General features: G+C 41.4%; 1 protein-coding gene across 8 annotated transcripts in view; it reads left to right on the forward strand.

Annotated features, from left to right (window-relative positions):
- The window catches only part of HDAC4 (histone deacetylase 4), a 119,223-nt gene that overhangs the window by 27,102 nt on the left and 70,090 nt on the right, over positions 1–22,031 (forward strand). For 2 of the 8 annotated variants that reach the window (XM_083627317.1, XM_083627316.1), the window contains 4 exons: positions 5,021–5,075; positions 17,936–18,013; positions 19,143–19,387; positions 21,094–21,244. In XM_083627317.1, the coding sequence (XP_083483443.1) occupies positions 5,024–5,075; positions 17,936–18,013; positions 19,143–19,387; positions 21,094–21,244 (526 nt within the window). In that variant the 5' untranslated portion in view covers positions 5,021–5,023. Of the gene's footprint in view, positions 1–5,020; positions 5,076–5,098; positions 5,171–17,935; positions 18,014–19,142; positions 19,388–21,093; positions 21,245–22,031 lie in introns of all 8 variants that reach the window. The other 6 variants (XM_083627314.1, XM_083627315.1, XM_083627318.1 and 3 more) reach the window with 3 other exon arrangements.

Consider the following 22,031-nt stretch of genomic DNA (forward strand, 5'->3'; position numbering starts at 1 on the left):
CAGAGCAACGGATGGTGATATTCTGCTTCTCGCCATCCACCTGCTGTGTTTATGATGCATTTGGCTGGCCAGTGTGGTAGGCCGGATGCTGGGCAAATTCAGGGCATGGAAGAGACCATTACTCTTCAGAAGATGTGAAGCATTTCAGGATTTGGACTGAAGACTCATAAATGATTTTTCTAACTGTGCAGAGCACCACGCCAAGAGGGTATATTCAAACCTTTACATTACTAAGATGTGCTTCCAAACTGTGTCATCTTCACATGTTTGCTTTGGAAACTGATCTGGAACCCTTGCTTGCAGAAAAGCAGCTGTATCTTTGGCATTTGTTCGGGATGTTTCATGGGGATAAGCATCCTTTTCATTTAATATCTCTCCCAAATTGCTGCCTCCCAATGTGCATTTGCAGTACAAAAATATTTATCAATGTTTGGGATTGTGATTTGGCTGTATAATGTCTTCCAGCCGCTGACAAAGAGTTGAATTATTTTGAGTAAAGCTAGTACTTCAAACTTTTTCATAATGGCAGGTGACTTTTGTCATTCAACATGCATGGGTTGTCTGTAATATTGTGTTCTTCAGGAATCTGCTGAAGGAACAATTTCTTTACATTTTAGTGTATTACACGTATTTCAACAAAAATGTATTACAGTTTTTCACTTACTCTGTCTATCAGGCAAGTAGGCAAGTTTTTAAAAGGCATAGAGCACTGGGAAATGTTCTGGCATGAATAGAAAATGGATCTTGTTCTCTCAGACAAGGGCATCTGCTCTACATGCCTGGATACACTTTCCCTCACATTTAATTGCCTTTAGAAAGCCACTGTTCCAATGTCTGCTCAGCAGTTGAGCTGAAAGGCAATGAGTATATTGGATAAAGAAAGCACACTCTTCATGTTTTGAGACAACATGCTCACCACATCCATGAATTACTTTGTATTTTTATGTTGTGATCTTCGGATGAAGGGCAGTATACAAATTTAATAAATAGTAATAATAAATGAAGCCATCACTTTCAGGACAGAGGAAGGAAAGGATAACAGTAGTAATCATGCAGTCCGGCGTGGATGTGATGGAAACGAGTTCTTTGTGTGTATTGGTGGTGTTGCAAGTACAGATCTGGGGCAGGTGTACTGTTAAGTATTGCTTATAGAAAAGTAGTACTTCTTAATTATTATCAAGGCTTCTATTCTTCCTTACTCAACCTCAGTCCCACGGAGCAGGATTCAGATGACTTCTGCTTCCACAATGGAGGCTTCCCACCTCATGTGCCCTTGAGAACAGTGTATGGGGGAAGGAGGAGGGGGGTTGTTCTGTCTGGGAAGCTGATATGCTTGCCTGGATGGAAGGATCAACATAGTACAGTACCGTGTTTAATTCCTCACATGACTTTTTGGCTGTATTCATAACTGTGTGGCTTTTTACATTTCTGCGTTCGCAAGAGATGACCTGCTACAAGCCAGTTCTCATTGTTTTCTGTAAATGACACCCCTCCTGCAGGACTAAATATTTGTTGCACACACACATCAACAAGAACAAACACACATACAAAATTCTCCTATCCTCCTGTCCAGGCAGATTAGATTGCTGGGGTTTCTGGCCTTTTGGGGGGAATGTGGTGATGTTCACCCAGACCACATAGTCCTCAGGCTTCGAGTAAAATTGATGTTCCATAGGACTCAGGGAATTATGCCCACAATCGTGGGAGGGGGGGAGTGAGTTATTATTTTTGTTTGCTACTGTGGTATGTATTTTTGTGTCTTTAAATTGTAAACCGCCCTGTGATCCTCAGATAAAGGGAGGTATCGAAATTTAATTTATAATTGTAATAGAGAGGTGGTCACATCCACATCCTCTTACAGGACATATGTAGAGTGGCCTTGTGATTTCACCCCACCACATTTAATGAATTCTCCAAGGTGGATAAATATGTTTTCATAGAAAACATAAAGGAGAAGGCAAAAAGGCAGGAGAAAGCAAACAGCTTCCTCCTTTCAGTTAACCCATCCATTCAGTCTGAAAAGTGTAGAGGCTGGAACTTTAGATATCCTGAGATCGCCATCCACGTGAATCCTAGTCTTCCTTGGGATTGGGGGTGGGGGGAGAGAATAAACAACTAGAAATGAATGAATGAATGGTAGGTAGGTAGGTAGGTAGGTAGAAAGAATTTAAAAAGTGAGGTGCACTTAAAGGAGAACTGGGGAGGCCAACACAAAGACAACGACTCATAGTCAGGCCCTGCCTCCTACTTGTGGGAGATGACAATCCAAAATGACTGAAAATGCTCTCTCGGAGAAAAATAGGAAACTTTTGCCTGATTATAATTTGTGATGATTTCACACCAAATCACTGCAAAATACACAGTGCTCAAAAGCAAGGTACAGAAAATCATAGAATTGTACAGTTGGAAGGGACCCAGGGGTCATCTAGTCCAACCAGCAATGCAGGAATTTCGGCTAAAGCACCCATTGCAGGTGGCCACCCAGTCTCTGCTTTGGTGGAGGTATCCTTTGGCAGGAGGATCTTGCAACAAGTTCTGTGAATAGGGGTTCTCCTGCCCTCAGTGGACATTGTCGGCATGCAGATGGCCGGGAGGCCAGCTGGCTAGCCCCAGCTCGGCCGACTCCTTCCAGCCGTGCCGCTATGAAGACCATCGCCTCTGCTCTGACGTAAATCAGCGACCCAGGCTTCTGAGCCACGGCACACTATCAGCAGATCAAACTACGCATACAGAATAGGTGTGAGGCTTGTGGAAGCATACTGCAACTACAGATTTATTAATCATAAATCAGGACAAAGAAACATGTCTCTCTCTCATGTCATCTCAGAGAGAACAGGTAAAAGCAAAAGCTATACACACAATGGAAGTTCCCAGCATATACTGTGTTGGAATGTAAACAGACATGTGACACATAACAATCCCATGTCTGTTCCTTAAGGTGGAATGGAAATGTATGCTCTGCTGCAGGAGAACCAGAAAGTTCAGCTAACCATAAACAGAAAGTTTGACTTCCCTTCTATATAAGAAGCATAGCCTCAGTGAACCCCCATTTTATCCTGTCCTCTTTGCCTTTTACTTCAGTTTTCCTTGTTCTGTTCTTCCGAATTATTCTTTGTCGCTGGGAGTTGTAGGTGGTTGCCCTGTAATGTTTTGTATCTTGCTGGCCAAGTCTAGCGACTGGAGGAAGGGTCCCTTCTCTTCTGGCTGGCCACTAGCAGAGTTCTTTTTTCTTTAGTGGGTCATTGAAGCCATTAGTAACTTGAGATAGTCAAATCTTTTTCAAAGAGAGCACAGCATAATAGCTACTGAATAAGAACTATTCTGACATTTTACCTCACAATTGCCAAATTTATCTCTCAATGTTCTATGACCTGCACTGTTCTAGTCTGCACTGTACACTCCTGGCCAATGACTGTAGAAATAGAAATGTGATTTGCCTTCAGAATGTTGTATTTGCTGTCTTTTTCTCTACCTTTTTTAGTTGGGGAGTATCATTTTCAGCTACAGTGCTATAACTTATTCCTCTCTAGTTAGACCCAATGTGATGTTTTTCTTTACTAAATTAAATGTGAGATGTGGTAAAATGGGGTTCTGAACTGGTGCTTCAAGGTTCTCATTGTGAAGCTCAGTACAAGACAGATGTATTCCTGGTCAGGAGGGAGGGAGACTGTGGATTAGGAGTTGAAGGGGGGTGTACTCAACTTGAAAAATCAGCTTAGGGGTGCTGCTAGATTCAGCTTTATATCTGGATGATCAGATAGTGGTAGCAGCTGGAAATAACTTTTCGTTCCTGAGGAAATTGCGTATGGCTATGGCTACACATTGTAGGTGGAAACTTCTGGTCTGTGGGCCAGTCTGGGCCCACTGGGGGGGGGGGGTCCAGTTTGGCCTGTAAAGCCATTCCTCCAAACCATGCCCACTTGCTTATGTTACTAGTGATGCCAGCTGATGGGCAGGACCTTCTTGGAAAGCCGACTTTACACTGATCTCTTCAGCATCCCGAAAAGATCAGCATGACGTGGGTCAATGGCGTAGTGTGTGTGGGAGCTGTGGGGACTGTGGCCTCGGGCATATTTTTTTGAGGGGGCATGACCAGGTGCCTCCAACAACAGGCTCCGTCATCGGCCCAACGCTGCCAGCTGTGTCCAGCCTGACCCCCCGGGGGCAGAGAGAGGAGAGTTGCAGCAATGCTGCCCTCCACTTTTCTTAGCTGTGGTGGCCGGCCGTGGCAGCTCCTGACCCAGGGGCACAGTGGGCTCCCGGCACAGTGACCTAGAAAAATTATAATCAGGAAAGTGCTTTGACAACATGAATTTCTGCTTATACCATTTAAAGTAAACCTTTCTTAAAACATTGTCTTCTTGAAATCTCAGTTGTGTGTTGAAAAACTTATTTTGTCTTTTTTACAATTTAATTTAATTTAATTCCTATATTGGACTGTTTAATGTACAATAAGGATTTATAAGAATATATATATATATATATATATATATATATATATATATATATATATATATATATATTCTACAATCTGTATTTTGTATTATAACAGCAGTGAAAAGCCCCCAAACAATTCCAGATTGTAGTTTCATTTCATGCACTTAATAAAAAGGAACCCAAAATTCTCAGAATTGTTCATTACTTTGTGCAGTGTGTTTTTATTACCGGTAACTCTATAATAGCCTCTTCTGCAACTTGCTATTAAGTATGAACTTAATAAAGCTTCTACAAATCATTTACCAATAACTTAACCAAACTGTTAGAATGATCAATTTGTATTGTATTAGGTATCATAGGCTACAACAGTTGCTTACAATTTAAATGCAAGGTACAAAATGCCAGTAATATAAACACACTGTGTAAAAACATCCATGTTCTTACATAAAGTTTAGTTCAATACAGTTGAATACGGAAACAAAATATATTGTAATGTAAATTGTACTTATAACTGAAAACTATATATATATACACATATATTGAGAATCGTAGCTCAGTTTCTTTGCCTCTATTTTTTCATCAGGTCATGTCTTCAGACCCTCTGGTGAACTTTAACCTGCTGGAGCTACTAACACTAGGTGGGTTTCTCTCTTTTTTTCAGATGGACTTTCTGGCAGGGACCAGCCAGTAGAATTGTTAAATCCAGCCAGAGTAAACCATATGCCAAGTTCTGGTAAGAGATAAAGCTGCTTAATATTATGCCATATGTGAGAAGTATATGGTACATAACATTCTGTAAGGGGTGGGAGATCTGTAACTTGATACTTTTGGAATCATTTGGAGCATAGATTATTTGTAATATTTAATGTCAACTATGGAAAAATAATACTTAACAATGGAAACGGGAAGGATATTGAAGGAAGTAAACAAAGCAAAGCTGAGGCCAAACAGTTTTACTAATTTTTGTTGGGTCTCTGGACCGTAATAAAGATTGTTGTTGTTGTTTTACTAATTTTTATGTCAGCCTTTGAGTTTTATGTTGATGCCTCATCTGTGTAAATATGGGTCCTTTCTGTCTGTTAGGGCTGATTTCTTTATATGCCTGTCCCTGGGTTTATGAAATGGTGATTATTCTTTGGAATGAGTAGATATGACAGAAATTACCTTTTTTTGGAAAAAGGTTAAGTATCCATTATAGGTAATATTAAGTTATATAATATCATTAGATTTATTTATGGTGTTAGGTTATTTGAATAACATGGTAAAGAAAGAATATTATGAGCTAGAATGGAATAGATATGGGTTAGATATTAATTGCAGAATTTATTCAAGCTAATTAAAATAGTATTGAGATAATGGTTGTATTTATAATCTTGGCCTATGCTGCAGTTGTTATATATATGTTATCATTGTAATCTGCTTGATTATATGTGATGCTATTGATTGGTACTAACCTATAATTAATTTGTATAGGAAAATAGGATGGAATGATATTTGGTAACTAAAAGGATGGCCAGGTTTTTGAATATTGAGTTGATTGTATAAATATTATCAATCTCCATCACTCTGTCACATCCACACACATATACAACTCTCATACTCTGTATACAGATTTATTGAACATTTCTTTGTGTTTGCACATCTGTGGGGAAAGGAAGCATAATTACATTATGTATGTTAAGGGGAATTTCATATGTATGTTAAGTTGCTAATGTGTATAACAAGTGGTTGCTGCAAATTCTCCTAGCCTTATAGAGAATGTGTTCATAACCCGGGCAATTGTATACATCTCCTGGTCATTTCCTGGTCTTCATCAGGCATTGGGGAATGTGCATATATTGACTAACTTTTCTGCATTCTCCAGCCATTATTAATAATCTCCCACAGGCCTTGGAAATGTACATACCTTGCCTGCATTCCATTGGTTCTCCAGGTAGGATGCACATATTCTGATCTGTACACGTAGTCTCCAAGATACATAACATTTTTTTTCTATTTCTCATTCAGAAGTGTGCAGTCCACCCCACTCCCCTGGCCAACACTGGCCCACTGCTTAATGTTACATGGCCCACAAAATGCCCTCCCACTAATCCACAGGAAATGGGGGGGGGGCCTCCAGATACAAATTAATTTATTTTCGTAGTCCAGCCTTGTTTTCACTATGCTTACCTGTTCCCCAGTCAACTAAGCAGCAAAAGAGGAATTGCAGAGAGGGAAATGTTAGACCTTTCCTCCAACTCTCACAACTCTAATGGAAATTCTCACCACTCCTGCCACTGCTGTTAGCTTAGGAAAAAGGTCAATAGCAGCATAGGGTCAATCATAATGAGAATCACGTGGGGGGGGGGGGAGAGATTTAACCAGATTAGGAAAGGTTACTCAGAAGGGAGAAGAGGGCTAAGAAGAGGAATCCACAACTGGGGTAACACCACTGAGAACGCTCCCCAATCTCCCTGTGCAAGTCACCCTCCAAGTCAATTTGAGTTCTGAAAGCCGGCCGTAAGGGATCTAGATAGGGATAGGCAACCTAGGGCCTTCCAGATATTCTGGAGCACTATTCCCATCATCATGGCCAAAGGTTAGCAATGATGGAAGTTGTAGTCCAGAACATATGGAAGGCAGTATATTGCCTACCACTGCTCTAGATAATCAATACATGGAACTAGCTAGAATTGATATGCCTCTCCATGTTTTTAAATGTTGTCCCCAAAGGGCACATTTGGTACTGTTTTGTGTCTGGTATTGGCAGATGGACAATAGTACATACCGAGTAGCCAAAGAAGGAAAAGATAAGCTTTGGGTCAGGAACATCTCCCCACATGAACACTGTTACTTTAAAGGCCTTTGTGGCCTGATGCCTGTTCTGGCTTACCCTTCATTTACTGTGTGCCAATAGCTGAGAGCCTTCTCTAGAGAGTTATTTATTATAAAGCACACTCTGGTTTTGTACAAGCCATTTGGGGGGCAGGAGTATACCATATATTCAGGTCAATATGGCACTCTCATGCTTCATGAATCGTCGTGTTTTTTTTCTGCAGCAGCCAGAGAGCATGGTTTAAAACAAACTCTGGTTTGTTTCACAGCAAGTCATTGTTAAACCATGGGTTATGAAGCTTGTATAATCAAGCATCCAGTTTGTTTATAAAGTGTGATCTAAGAGGTTGTGGAAATTGAATGAAATTCCAGAAGTCACTTTCCCAGTTGTGCAGCAAAAGAAGGGGGAACAAACAAGCCTGAGGCTTTGCTCGGGTTCATTCTAAACTGCATGTCGTGCTAAACAGTGATTTATATTTATTCATGAACCAGCTCTTGGTTATGCTTTGGGCTTTTGGATTCCTCTTTGTGTGTGGCTGGAGGTAGTGTGGGAGTGATAAACTACCGTATTTTTCGCTCTATAAGACGCACCAGACCACAAGACGCACCTAGTTTTTGGAGGAGGAAAACAAGAAAAAATATATTCTGAATCTCAGAAACCAGAACAGCAAGAGGGATTGCTGTGCAGCGAAAGCAGCAATCCCTCTTGCTGTTCTGGCTTCTGGGATAGCTGTGCAGCCTGCATTCGCTCCATAAGACGCACACTCATTTCCCCTTACTTTTTAGGAGGGAAAAAGTGAGTCTTATAGAGCAAAAAATACGGTAGTTAATGTTCACCAGGCTTAGCTTAAAAGAAGCAACTTCAAACCATTCCATTCATTGTAGTTAATTTGAAGCACAGTTCTGGGTCTGGATGGCATGGCAAGCTGTGGTTAACCAAAACTGAAAGCAAAAGCTTCCGAAAGCATCCTGACTGGGGTGGGGGAATGTGGAAGCCTAAGGGTTGCTGAGGCTCATTCCTGTTCATTCATTGTGCTAAACCACATTTTTGCATGACATGTGAATGAAGCATAGTGCTCCCAATCTTGTAACCCTGATTGGAAGTGTTCTAAACAAAAATCTGCCCTTTTTCCCTTATGGGGTATCCAAGAGCCCATATAGAGTCCTTACATAGGTTCCCTATTGGTAGGAGAAAATAACAGAGGCCAACCAGAGAATATTGAGAAGCAAAGCAGCTAGTAAGCTTGATCTTTATTGATCTGTTGCAACAGGGTGCTCCCCTCAGCCGCAGGAGAGAGGAGGAATGGCGCGCAAGGCCTTATAAAGACTTTTGAAATTGCCACCCTCTAGATCAAGACCACCCCCAGAAACATCATACATACATCACAGAAGGGGTGTAACCTAAGACCACCCCCCAGATACATCATACCTACATCACAGAAAAGGCTGTCTAAAACAGAAATTTGAATGTTGTTTTCCTCCTGTCATTGGTTATCTCCTGTCTGGCAGGTTACTTGATTGGATTGCCTGGGGAGCCTGGACGGTCTTTTGTAATGATAAATACTTAGTTCCTGGGCCCAGGTCACAGGCTCACACCCTATTCAAACACAGACATACCCTTAAGACAGGATTTGTGAAGGAAAAGACAATGGGGAGGCTTTTCCATTTTCCTTTGACCTTGCAGAAAAAACATTTGGTCAGTTTGGGACACTTTGGGAATCTAAATGGTTCCAGGTCGGTCTTCCTGTTCTGATCTATGTACGTGCTTGGTACACTTATGAACATTTAACATATTTCTAAGACCTCAGAATTCCTATCACAGAAGGGAGGAACTGTATTGTGTCTCCCTTTTAGGACTTGAATTCTCATAGTTTTTTTCTGACATCGAGACCTGTTCAGCTGCGAAACAGACTCACAGAAGAGGTGGCAGACATTGGAGGTTTTTAAGCAGAGATTTGATGGCCCTCTGTCATGGATGCTTATTTGAGATTCCTACATAGATACCGAGGTCCCTTCCAACTCTACAATTCTGTAGTTCTAACTTGGGAACATGTTCCAGATCGCCTTATCAGCGTTGAGAGACTAGCACATATTGTCTGTGCTGAGCTCATCCTAGTGTCTTACTGTGAAGGACTTCCAGTTTGAATATGGTTTGCAATATATAAACCATATTACTTATATGTTACGTTTTAAAGTTCTGCTTGATTTTTATCTTCTGGTTTGAATCCTTAGTCTAGCTTCATAGTGTTCAACATATTATAATTATTTGTGACTAAAAAGGCTTTTAAAACAGAATGGACAAATATCTGGTGATTGTTAGCTATAGCTTGCTATTATTCCATGTTGAGGTATGTTCTACTACAGCTTCAATAAAAATATCATTCCTGTATCTTGGCACTGCAGTCAGATACTGCAGAAGCTTGTTTCTATAAATAGCTATGATCTCACTGTCTCTTAGTGTTTCAGCAAATTTTGACATTTACTGAAGTGTGGACTGTGAATAGAGTGCCATGCATATACAGTGCAATCTTCTAAGCAATAACACTGTTAAGCATGTATTTGTGACAAATATTGAGCAGAAGAAAAATGATGCTCAGTGAACAATTTTAGAGATAATTTTTAAATGGATTCTGGGGGGTTCATCCTCTAAGTGAATTGCTAGTCTAAGTGGCTTTGTGCTAATATATTCTTGAGAATTAACAGCATTTGTTTGAATGCTCCTTTGAATTTATTATAATTTCCATTTGATATATGTTGGACATACCCAAATCACAAGCTACATTTTTCTCAGATGAAAATATTGTTTGGCAGCTATTAACTTGATCTAAAATTCTGAAGGACCTGTAAAATATATGTTGAGTTATTGTGCAAGGATTTTAGTGTCTGAAATAGCTTAAGATACTCAAGATGATCATTGCACATTGATACACACAAGAAATAACGTGAGAAACTATGTTGGTGGGTTCAAGTTCAGAGACTAGGTTTCTGGTAGACTAAAATAGCAATAAATTCAAAATGTTGGTTAGATGGTTGTGTTCCTCACATATTGTGTGTTGAGTTAATTGTGGGGCAGTGGAGTGCTGAATCTTTCATGTGTTGCCACCATTAGCAAGGAGAAAGCACTTTTCACTCGCATAGAGAGGGAGGGGCAAGGTTTCCTTCCAGCAAGAGTCCCCTGTACTTTATGGGTTGCTAGCTAAGAGGGTGTTATTGGGAGGAGGCTTTTCTAGAGGCTGCTGTTTGGAAGGTGGATTTTAAAAGCCCCTTTGCCCAAGCAGAGCATCTGCAAGTGTTGCCTTGATTTCTTTGGCGGGGATTTTAATGTGTTTTTTAAGCACCTTTTTAAGGGTGGAAAATATATATTGTGAATTCACACACACATACTTACTTGCAGACAGTGGGTTGCAGGTATGATGGAATATATTTTATTTGACCATAATTTTAAAACTTTAGATTTAAAAATGTATGAGCATTGTCAGAGTGAAGTGTGTGTGTGTGTGTGTGTGTGTGTGTGTGTGTAAAACAAATTCACTAAAAATACATTTTCATTTTACACTTTATAGTCATAAGTAAAATGTCTTGGAGGTTCGTTTTTTACATAGGCAATCTTTGGAAAAAATTAATTTCTCAGTATACATGTTTTAACTTGGTGTTAAAATGATAACTAAGACAGTGATCTATCTATAATAAAAAGTAGCATAATCATTGAAAATCTGTATGATATTCTTTTGTGGTGTTGAAAAGACTGGACTTCAAGAATACAACCTATTCATAATTTAAACCTAATTTGTGCCTTTGGCATTTCTCATTAAAACTCTGAATATAGCCTTTGTATACTTTTTTGTAGACGTCATGAATCTGATCATACTAATATGTTGTGAAGACATAGCTGTTAAAAGCAATTTTCTAGTTCACCATAAAATATTCATGACAATACAGGCTTTTTCTGTTTGGTTGACATGTTCATTAAGCAGAGAAGGTTTTATTGTTTCCCGAAGAGTACTGTGGGTCAGAGGCACTCATTGCTTCTGTTTGGAAGTTGCGGCATGTCTGATAGTTTTTTGTGAGTGAAGTAGTATGAGTCATGTTTGACGCACCAGTCTGTGAATACAATGAATGGGAATGATGTTGATGAGCTCTGCAGCTGGCACGCTTGTCTAATACTGAAGGCATTTGAGGTAGATATTATTTGTAGCAACTAAATAGGTATAATGTGTAGGTTTTCTTCAGAAGTGGCTCTGCCACAGTGTAATAAAGCTCATTCTACAGGGCAAATTTGAGACGCTTGCTAATGGAGAAGCATTGAGTTGCTGATTCTTTATATCAGTATAGAAATTCGGAAATGACAAAATGCAGTTTCATGTTGAATGAACTACACATCTGTTTTCAAATTGGGGAGCTTTCGTGGCACCTCTGGGCTCTAATCTAGAGAAGGTGAGTCAAGCGTGAGTCCAAGTGAAATCAATAGGATATGGGCTCTCATGCTCTTCAGTGGGCTGGGGCCATGATACAAAAATACTCTGGTTTTATACTTTTAAAGTGTACAGTGGTACCTCTGGTTGCGGACAGGATCCGTTCCAGAGCTCCGGTTGGATCCCGAGGTTTCTGCAACTGGAAGGACCGCTTCTGCGCATGCGGCGAAACACTTCTGGGTTTGCCGCTTTTGCAACCTGAGGTTTACGTTACCCGAGGGTAACATAAGCCGAGGTGCTACTGTTTCTAAGGAAATGGGTGTGGCCGTAAAAGGAGCTTTACAGATGAGCTGAGAGTTAAGAATGGCATGTATAAGAAATGGAAGAAAAGGGAAATCACAAAGGAGGAGTATACATGAGTAGCCAACAGTTGCAGGGGGAAAGTCAGGCTGGCTAAAGCTCAGAATGAGCTCAGGCTTACAAGAGAGGTTGAAAATAATAATAAAAAAAGGTTCTTTGGCTGTGTCCGAAGGAAGAGAAAGAACAAGCAAGTGGTAGGTCCTCTGTGTGGAAAAGATGGAGAAATGCTGTTGAGTGACAAAGAGAAGGCGGAACTACTCAACATCTACTTTGCCTTTGTCTTCACTCAAAAGAAAGGTGATGCACAGCCTGGTGATAACAGAATAAATGATGTAAGGAGGGAGCTGCAGCTCAATATAGGAAAAGAGGTAGTAAGGGAAGACCTAGCTGCTTAAATGAATTCAAATCTCCAGGGCCTGATGAGCTGCCTCCAAGGGTCCTAAAGGAGCTTGCGGATGTAATCTCAGAGCCTTTGTCTATGATCTTTGAGAATTCTTGGAACAGGTGAGGGCCCTGCAGACTGGAGGTGAGCAAATGTCCCCATCTTCCAAAAGGGGGGAAATGAAGACCCAGGTAACTACTGACAGGTGAACTTGACCTCAGTACCAGGAAAGGTCCCAGAACAGATAATTCCACCGTCAGCCCTTGCTAACGCTGCCTTAGTCAGCTCTTCCTTGCCAGCTGGCTGCTGCAAAAATCACCACATCTTTGAGAACAGGTTAGCTCTCCCCACCATCACTAGAAATACAGTGGTACCTCGGGATGTGAACGGGATCCGTTCCGGAGTCCCGTTTGCATCCTGAAGTGAATGTAACCCGTGTCTGCGCATGCGCGGGTCATGTTTCGGCGCTTCTGCGCATGCGCGTGAAATCATTTTGTCTGGGTCGCCGTGGAGCGCAGCCCGAATTTGCCTAACCCGAAGCGTATTCATCCCGAGGTATGACTGTAGCTACAATAGGCTGAGCAAAAACAGCTGCCTGTAAAAATTTCTGCCTCTTTGAAAACTGGTCAGCTCTCCCCTGCCATTGCTACAAATAGCTACAGGTTGAGAAAAGATGACCCTCTAAAAATCTCTGTCTCTTTGAGAACAGGCTGCTGCAAATAACTGCTGGCTCTTTGAGAACAGGTTATTGCTACAAATAGCTACAGAAGGTTGAGCAAAAAGTGCAGCCTGATGGAGAAACAGATCTTTCAGAAACCATCTCTAGAGTCTCCCCTGCCTCCTCTGTGTTAACCCTTTCCCTTCCTTGCTCCAGTGATGAGCTTCTCTATCTGTGGCGCTACCCTTCCAAGGAACTTCTTTTTTAGCTATGCTCTCTCTCTCTTTCCCTTCCAAGTTGCTTGCACTATGCTGCTGCAAAGGGGAGGGATAGCAAGTTGGCTTGCATGTTGTCTCAGAATAAAAGGGGGGACCCCCCTGTGGTTTTTGTGTGCGCCTTTCTTTTGGGGCAGAAGCAACCCACAGATGCCAACTGAGGATGCCAACAGAGGACATTGACAAATGCCCTCTGATATGGGACAAGAGGCATCCTTCCCAAAGTTGAAAGTGCTTGCAAAGAAATTTTTGGCTATCCAAAAACGGAACAAGTGTGCCATCTGAAAGTGTGTTCAGCACTGCTGGCAATGTTCTTCAAAGACAAATGACATCTCTATTGCCAGAGAATGCCGAAATGCAGATTTTCATTGCAAAAAAAATATACATTTCATTTAATAATTTTTTGTTCTGTAAAATTTTATCCATTCTTTCTGGTTTGGCCTGGTTTATAAAAGAAATGCAATTTTTCCTGGCAAAAAATATATAAATTTGTTTTAAAATATTTTGTTCTGTTAAAATTTATCCATTCCATTCTTTCTACTTTGGCTTGGTTTAGAAAAGAAATCAATCAAATAACTGGAGTTGTGGGATGCAGTCTAAACCACTGAGCCTCTTGGGCTTGCCGATTGCAAGGTTGGCAGTTCAAATCCATGTGACGGTGTGAGCTCCCATTGCTCTGTCCCAGCTTCTGCCAACCTAGCAGTTCGAAAACATACCAGTGCAAGTAGATAAATAGGTACTGCGGCAGCGGGAAGGTAAACAGCGTTTCTGTGCACTCTGGTTTCTGTCACAGTGTTCTGTTGCACCAGAAGCGGTTTAGTTATGCTGGCCACATGACTCAGAAAGCTGTCTGTGGACAAATGCTGGCTTCTTCGGCCTGAAGTGAGATGAGCGCTGCACCCCATAGTTGCCTTTGACTGGACTTAACTGTCCAGGGGTCATTTACCTTTTACCTTTTATCTTTTATACTCAATAGTGAATTATACTTGAATAACTAAAAGTGACACTGAATTGGCCTTTTACTTGTTTTGTAATGTAATTAATTTTTTAGGGAACATTCTCTCATCTTACCTTTCATATCTATGGTACTGATTAAATTTTACAGCTTAAATTTTAGAGAAAATGTGATAATTTAAACTTTATTGGTACAGTAGTACTGTAACATAGCAGTTGTAACAATATGTTAAGTAAAAATTTATCAGTATTAGAATTAGACTGATAGGTTTTAGCAGTTGCCAGGACATTCCCACATTCACTTCTATATCGCTTCAGCCTTATTTCAGATATCGTGATATATCAAAATATTGTGATGTTTAGATGGTGATATATCACAATGTTGAAAATCAGATATTAACCAGCCTTCATGATTATTAAGACCCAGCATAAGTTTCTCAAAAATAAGTCATGACAAACCAGTCTGATCTCTTTTTTTTTGTTTTTGGATGGAGTAACAAGCTTGGCGAATCAGGGGAATGGTGTGGACATAGTGTGTCTTGATTTCAGTAAGGCTTTTGACAAAGTCCCCCATGATAATCTTGCGAGGAAGCTGGTAAAATGTGGGTTAAATGAGGTAACTGTAAGGTGGATTGGTTGGTAGCTGGTTGGTGGACCAAACCCAAAGAGTGGTCATTAGTGGTTCCTCATAATCCTAGGAAAAAGTGACATGTGGGTGCCACAAGTTTCTGTCCTGGCCCGGTTGTTGTTCAATGTCTTTATAAACTACTTGGATGAAGGAATTGAGGGGATGCTCATCAAATTTGCAGATGACACCAAACTGGGAGGGGTAGCTAATTCAGTAGAAGACAGAATCAGAATTCAAAATGACTTTAACAGATTGGAGAACGGGGCCCAAGCTAACAAAATGAATTTCAATAGGGACAAATGTAAGGTTCTGCACTTAGGCAGGAAGAACCAGATGCACAAATATAGGATGGGGGCCACCTAGCAGTACATGTGAAAAGGATCTAGAGGTCTTGGTAGACCACAAGCTTATCATGCGTCAACAGTGTGATGCAGCAGCAAAAAAAGTCACTGCTATTCTAGGCTGTGTCAACCGAAGTCTAGTGTCCAGATCAAGGGAAGTAATAGTCCCACTCTCTTCTGCCTTGGTCAGACTACACCTGGAATATGGTGTCCAATTCTGGGCACCACAATCTCAGAAGGATGTTGACAAGCTGGAATGTGTGCAGAGGAGGAATCAAGGGTCTGGAAACCAAGTCTTATGAGGAACAGTTGAAGGAGCTGGGTATGTTTAGCTTGGAAAAGAGGAGACTGAAAGGAGATATGATAGCCATCTTCACATACAGGGGTCAGCAACCTTTTTCAGCCGTGGGCCGGTCCACCGTCCCTCAGACCATGTGGTGGGCTGGACTATATTTGGGGAAAATATGAACAAATTCCTATGCCCCACAAACAACCCAGAGATGCATTTTAAATAAAAGGACATATTCTACTCATGTAAAAACACGCTGATTCCCAGATGGTCCGCAGGCTGGATTGAGAAGGCAATTGAGCCGGATCCGACCCCTGGGCCTTAGTTTGCCTACCCATGGACAAGATGACCCATGGGTCTCATTGAACTCTATGATTCTATGATTTCATTTCTGTATTTTAAAGAAATAATAAATTTAAAGAAATTGTAATTTAAAGAAATATTTTTTTATTATTCATTTCATTTCATTTCATTTCATTTCTGTATTTTAAAGAAAAGATCTCAAAGCGGTTTGCAATACATTAAACATCAAATAAAACAACCCAGAATAAAAGAGATACAAGCTTCAAGGAAAATGGCTGGGAGGTTGCCTGCTCTTGATGGGGTTACACTTCCTCTGAAGGAGCAGGTTCGTAGCCTGGGTGTACTCCTTCATCCTTTGCTGTCATCGAGGCTCAGGTGGCCTCAGTGGCCCGGAGTGCCTTCCATCAGCTTTGGCTGGTAGCCCAGCTACGTCCCTTTCTGGACATGGATAGCCTAACTACGTCTATGCTCTGGTAGCCTCAGGGTTAGAATACTGCAGTGCGTTATACTTAGGGCTGCCTCTGAAGATGGTTTGGAAATTTCAGCTGGTGGAGAATTCAGCAGCCAGGTTGCTCACCGGAGGAAGACGGTTTGAGCATATTATTCTGATCCTGGTCCAACTGCAGTGGCTACCAGTTAGTTTCCGGACCCAATTCAAAGTGCTGGTTTTGACCTGTAAAGCCTTAAATGGCTCAGGACCGCAATACTTCAAGGATCTCCTATTTCCATATGAACCTACCCAGACCCTGAGATCATCTTCTGAGGCTTTCCTTCGTGTCCCTCCTCGAAAGGTCCGGAGGGTGGCAACACAAGAACAGGCCTTCTCTGCAGTGGCTCCCTGTCTGTGGAATGCTCTCTCCAGGGAAGTTCACCTGGCGCCTTAATTATACACCTTTAGGCACCAGGCAAAAATGTTTCTTTTTAATCAGGTCTTTGGTTGATTTGATTGACATCCTATACCCTTTTAAAATGTGGCTCTTTTGTGCTGTTTTGTGAACCTCCCTGAGACCTCCGGGAATAGGGCGGTATATAAATTCAATAAATAATAAAAATAAAATATTTCAGATCCTTATATGCAGACATGTCCAACTTCTTGTTTCTTGTGCATCCTGCTTCTTGACTAGCGCTGACTTGCGAGTAGAGATGTCAGGAATCAAAGCTTTTTTCTGTCCATTGTCTTGTTTCAAATCAGTTCTTATTTATTTATTTACATCCTGCTTTTCAGACAAATATTGTTTCCTAAAACAACTAACATCAGTAAAAAATATGGTATATACAAGACTCCCAAAGGAAGGCTTGTAAATTAATTAAATAACGTCATAATTTGATTATCTACCTTCTAAATGATTAATTCATTCACATTTAATCTGCATATGTTCAAAATATCTGTATAGTTATATATTGAAGTTATCATGAGAGCTTTTGTTAAATTGTAAGGTACTAGTCATTGTAGGAAGGAAAGACTAATATATTCTGCTTTTCTCATTATTTGTAACTGAAATATGGTAGCACCAAAATAGCTTCCAAAAGTGTTTTTGTTTTAAACTTACTAACTTAAATGATTCTTTGTGGTTAACTGACTTGAGCATGGGTAGTTAACATTCAGTTGTTTTTGAAGTGCAACGCCCATCATCCTTGCCATTGTTCATGTGGCTGATCAGAGTTAGATTTTAAGGACAGCTGTGTGGCTATTGGAATTACATTTTGATCCAAATATGATGTTATAAATCTAAGTGGCCTTAGTGATACGGATGCTGGCATCTGTCTTTGCCTGCCTTACCAGCTATAATAATAATAATAATAATAATAATAATAATAATAATAATAATAATAATAATAATTTTTATTTATTATTTCTATCCTGCCTATCTGGCTGGGTTTCCCCAGCCACTCTGGGGGGGCTTTCAACAGAACATTAAAAATAGAATAAAACTTCAAACATTAAAAACTTCCCTAAACAGGGCTGCCTTCAGATGTCTTGTTGTTTATTTCCTTGACATCTGACGGAAGGGTGTTCCACAGGGCGGGTGCCACTACCGAGAAGGCCCTCTGCCTGATTCCCTGTAACTTCGCTTCTCGCAGCGAGGGAACCGCCAGATGGCCCTTGTCGTTGGACCTCATTGTTCGTGATGAATGATGTGGATGGAGATGCTCCTTCAGGTATACTGGGCTGAGGCCATTTAGGGCTTGAAAGGTCAGCACCAACACTTTGAATTGTGCTCGGAAATGTACTGGGAGCCAATGTAGGTCTTTCAAGACTAGTGTTATATGGTGTCGGCGGCCACTCCCAGTCACCAGTCTAGCTGTCACATTCTGGATTAGTTGTAGTTTCTGGGTCACCTTCAAAAGTAGCCCCACGTAGAGCGCGTTGCAGTAGTCCAAGCGGAAGATAACAAGAGCATGCACCACTCTGGCGAGACAGTCTGCGGGCAGGTAGGCTCTCAGCCTGGGTACCAGATGGAGCTGGTAGACAGCTGCCCTGGACACAGAATTGACCTGCGCCTCCATGGACAATTGTGAGTCCAAAATGACTCCCAGGCTTTGCACCTGGCCCTTCAGTGGCACCGTTACCCCATTCAGGACCAGGGAGTCCCCCCCACCTGCCCGCCCCCCAAAAACAATTATTCTGTCTTGTCATGATTCAACCTCAATCAGTTAGCCACAATCCATCCTCCAGGCACTCACACAGGAACTAGAGTTGTTCTGAGACAGAGAGAGCCTGGGCTCAGCAGTCCATTCTTTGGTGACTCCGTGTTTGGACTATTGCAATGTATTCTATGTGGACTACCCTTGAAGACTGTCCTGAAGTTGTAGCTAGTGCAGAATGTGGTTGTCAGGTTTGTAAGCGGGGTAGCACAGTGGGATCTTGTGCCATTGGTTTTACAAGCACTGCATTGTCTGCTAGTGAGCAACAGGGCCAAAATCAAGATGTTGGTACTGGTGTAAAGGCCCTAAACCATTTGGGATCCAAGTACTTTAAAATCTGCCTCCCCTAATACCAGCCGCTGCAGGCCTTGTGATTGGTGGTGGAGTCGCTGCTGGTACCAATGCCAGTGAGTATTGCTTGAAGGGTGGTGACCTCTGTCAGACTGTTTTAGCAGCTTTGAAATTATTTTTGACGATTTGGAAGTATAAATAGTTCAGATTTTCTATTTCTAACATAGATTATGTAAAACTGCCCTTGGGTCGTTTGGAAGGACAAGTGGGATAAAAAAACCCCTAATAAATACTGCGTAAAAATCGTAATAATAATTGGAGATGAGCTAACCTTGCCTTTGTGGTTTTGCAGTTGATGTGACCACAACACTACCTTTGCAAGTGGCACCATCTGTAGTCCCTATGGATCTCCGTTTGGACCATCAGTTCTCTATGCCAGTTGCAGAACCTACATTACGTGAGCAGCAGCTTCAACAGGAATTGTTGGCCCTCAAACAAAAGCAACAGATCCAGAGACAGATCCTCATAGCAGAATTTCAGAGACAACATGAACAGCTCTCTCGTCAGCATGAAGCTCAACTACATGAACACATAAAGGTGAGTGGCGAGAATTCAGTTTGAGTTGGAACAAAGTCTCCCAAGCAGTGGCTGATGTTTGTTAAACAGTTGTCTTTATATAATCACTTTAGATGCTCTAGAAGGAAAGAAACATAACATGTGTACCTAGGTATATATTGGATCAGTGGCAAGCTATAGCCTAAGATGAGCCATGGCTTCCTGCGGGCTCATGTCTGCTGCTCCTTTACTCCCACCACTCTCCTCCCTGTGTCATGCTGGAAGGATACAGACCTGAGCACTGGCTTAGCTTTATGTGTGAACTTGTGGTTTGTTTCTCTACAAATTCAACACAAGCAGCAAACCAAGAACAAATGCTGGTTGGTTTGTTCTCTGCATGACACAGGGAGGAGGAGATGGGTGTGTGTGTGAATGAGCAGCATACACCAGCACCCTGGATGTTCACAGGAAGCCATGGCTTATAGTTTACGGTTATGTGTGAATTGGGTCATTGTATCTCTCATGTAATGTATGTGTGTATTTAAAACCAAACCAAACAAAAGACAAGAGTATCTTTTGTTGATTTTCTGTACACTGCTAGTCAAAACACTAACAGTCCTTGATCCTTGTTGGCAGTTCACAAAATTATGTAGGGTTGTAGTTTGTAGTTATTTCCACTGTTAAAATCTGGTGAACTCCAGGAGTGATGCTTTGAGTTGGGAACAGACTGTTGCCAGCACCTAACACCAGCACTTTTAATTTTTTACTCAAAAAAACCCCCAGCAAGCATTTTAACTCAGTTCTGATTTTATATTTTTAACTGTTTTTAATCTTTATTGTATTGAATTACCAGTAAACCCCTTAGAGCCAACGGTAATTAAGTGGCATATAAATTGTCATAAATCAATCAATCAATCACTCAATCAATCCCTCTTACAGTTCTAGTCATAGGCCTATTTCACATGTAACAGTCAGCTGGAATGTGACTTACCATGACAGTTGAAATGTGCTGGTTCATTTGAGGAGTTTATATCCAGTGTGGACAAACAGCTAAGCCAAGGTGTGATTTAACGTGTTCTCTGAACTTCGTTAAGGAACCTCTTCCTTCCTATCTGTAGCCAAGCTTTGTCCTATTGTTACAGATTGTGGTGGAAAAGGAGAAATCTTAACTGCAGTTCTGAGCTCAAACAACACATTAAGCCAAGCTTTGGCTGAGCTGCTGCACTGTGCTCTGTGGGGCAGGCAATGGCAGGGCGTGATCTAAAAGGGCAGTGCATGCAAAGCCCTGTTGCACAGCTCTTCCCAAGCACCGGCAATTAGCTGCTTATTGAGCATGTGGGAAGCACTGTGCTTTGCAAGCCTCTGGGCTCAGTGTTTCCCCAGTTGATTCTTAGGTGTTTGGGAAGCTCTGTGCAAAGAACTTTGACACATATTAATCACTTGATGTCATTATGATACCGGGTGATTGACAGGTGAGTTGTTCTGCCCAACTGTCAAAGTTGACCCGCAGGGTTTGTGTAACAATAAATATATGGCCTACCAGACCAGAAAGGTTTTTTACCCCTGATCTAGTGCACAATTGCAAAACTCAAAATTATTGCTATGCTGCCTCCTCTGTTTCCTTGTGTGGAATTGGAACTTTTAACAGTTTTGTTCTGACTGCTGCTTAGGAGATGGCAACTTTAAAGGGCAAAGATTGTGTGCATTTACTTTACACACACCTCTTTTTTTTTTTTTTTGCCCAACAGCAGCAACAGGAGATTCTGGCAATGAAACATCAGCAGGAGCTCTTGGAACACCAGAGAAAGTTGGAAAAGCATCGGCAGGAACAAGAGTTAGAGAAGCAGCATAGAGAACAGAAGCTGCAGCAACTTAAAAACAAAGAGAAAGGAAAAGAAAGTAAGTGACAGCGGGACAGATGATCTCAGTGATGCATCTAGTGGTACATGAATAATGAGGAAGGCAATTTTGATCAGGTTACTGTGAAGATTACTGTAAATTGCAGTGTTTAAGTAATTCAGGTGTTTTTCTCTGAGTAAAGCTCATCCTGTCTTTTATGTTGACCTCTACTATGCTTTAAACCTAAAGAGAGAAAGAAAGGCATTTAAAGAAGTGAAAATAACATTGTAAACGTTAATGGAGATCACATTTGGAAGATTTCCTTTTTAGGGTTGATGTCCTAATTTATCCAAAGAATACTTGTCCATGTGAAGTTTCTGTTCTTACAGACCACCTGTTTTGTGAATATTTGTCCACTTATTTACAAAATTAGATGGTGATTTTATACATTTGTATAAATGAATTGTTGCGTTATGAGCAATGCTCCCTTCTGCCAGCATACGAGTGTATCTGTGTGCATACGGCTGTTATGGGGATTGAGAGGTTTATGCATACCTGGAGCGGTCAGCATTGCTACCTCATACTAGGATGGGGCAGGACAGCAGTAAGGCCTGGACATGGCTAGGGCACTGGTGGGAGTAGCTCTGTTGGACCTTGCTGCCACCCTACCTGGGTATGCAGTAGAGCAGGGGTCGGCAAAGTTTTTGTGGCTTGGGCCGGTTCACAGTCCCTCAGACGCCGCGGGGGGCTGGAGTGTGTGCGCGCACGCATGCATAAATGGTATTTCCAGTGTGGAGGAGGCGTGCACCGCTTCCCATTGGCTGCAGGAGCTTCCTGCAGCCAATGG

Source organism: Podarcis filfolensis, assembly GCF_964270895.1.
Source record: "Podarcis filfolensis genome assembly, chromosome: 1".
Taxonomy (NCBI): Eukaryota; Metazoa; Chordata; class Lepidosauria; order Squamata; family Lacertidae; genus Podarcis; species Podarcis filfolensis.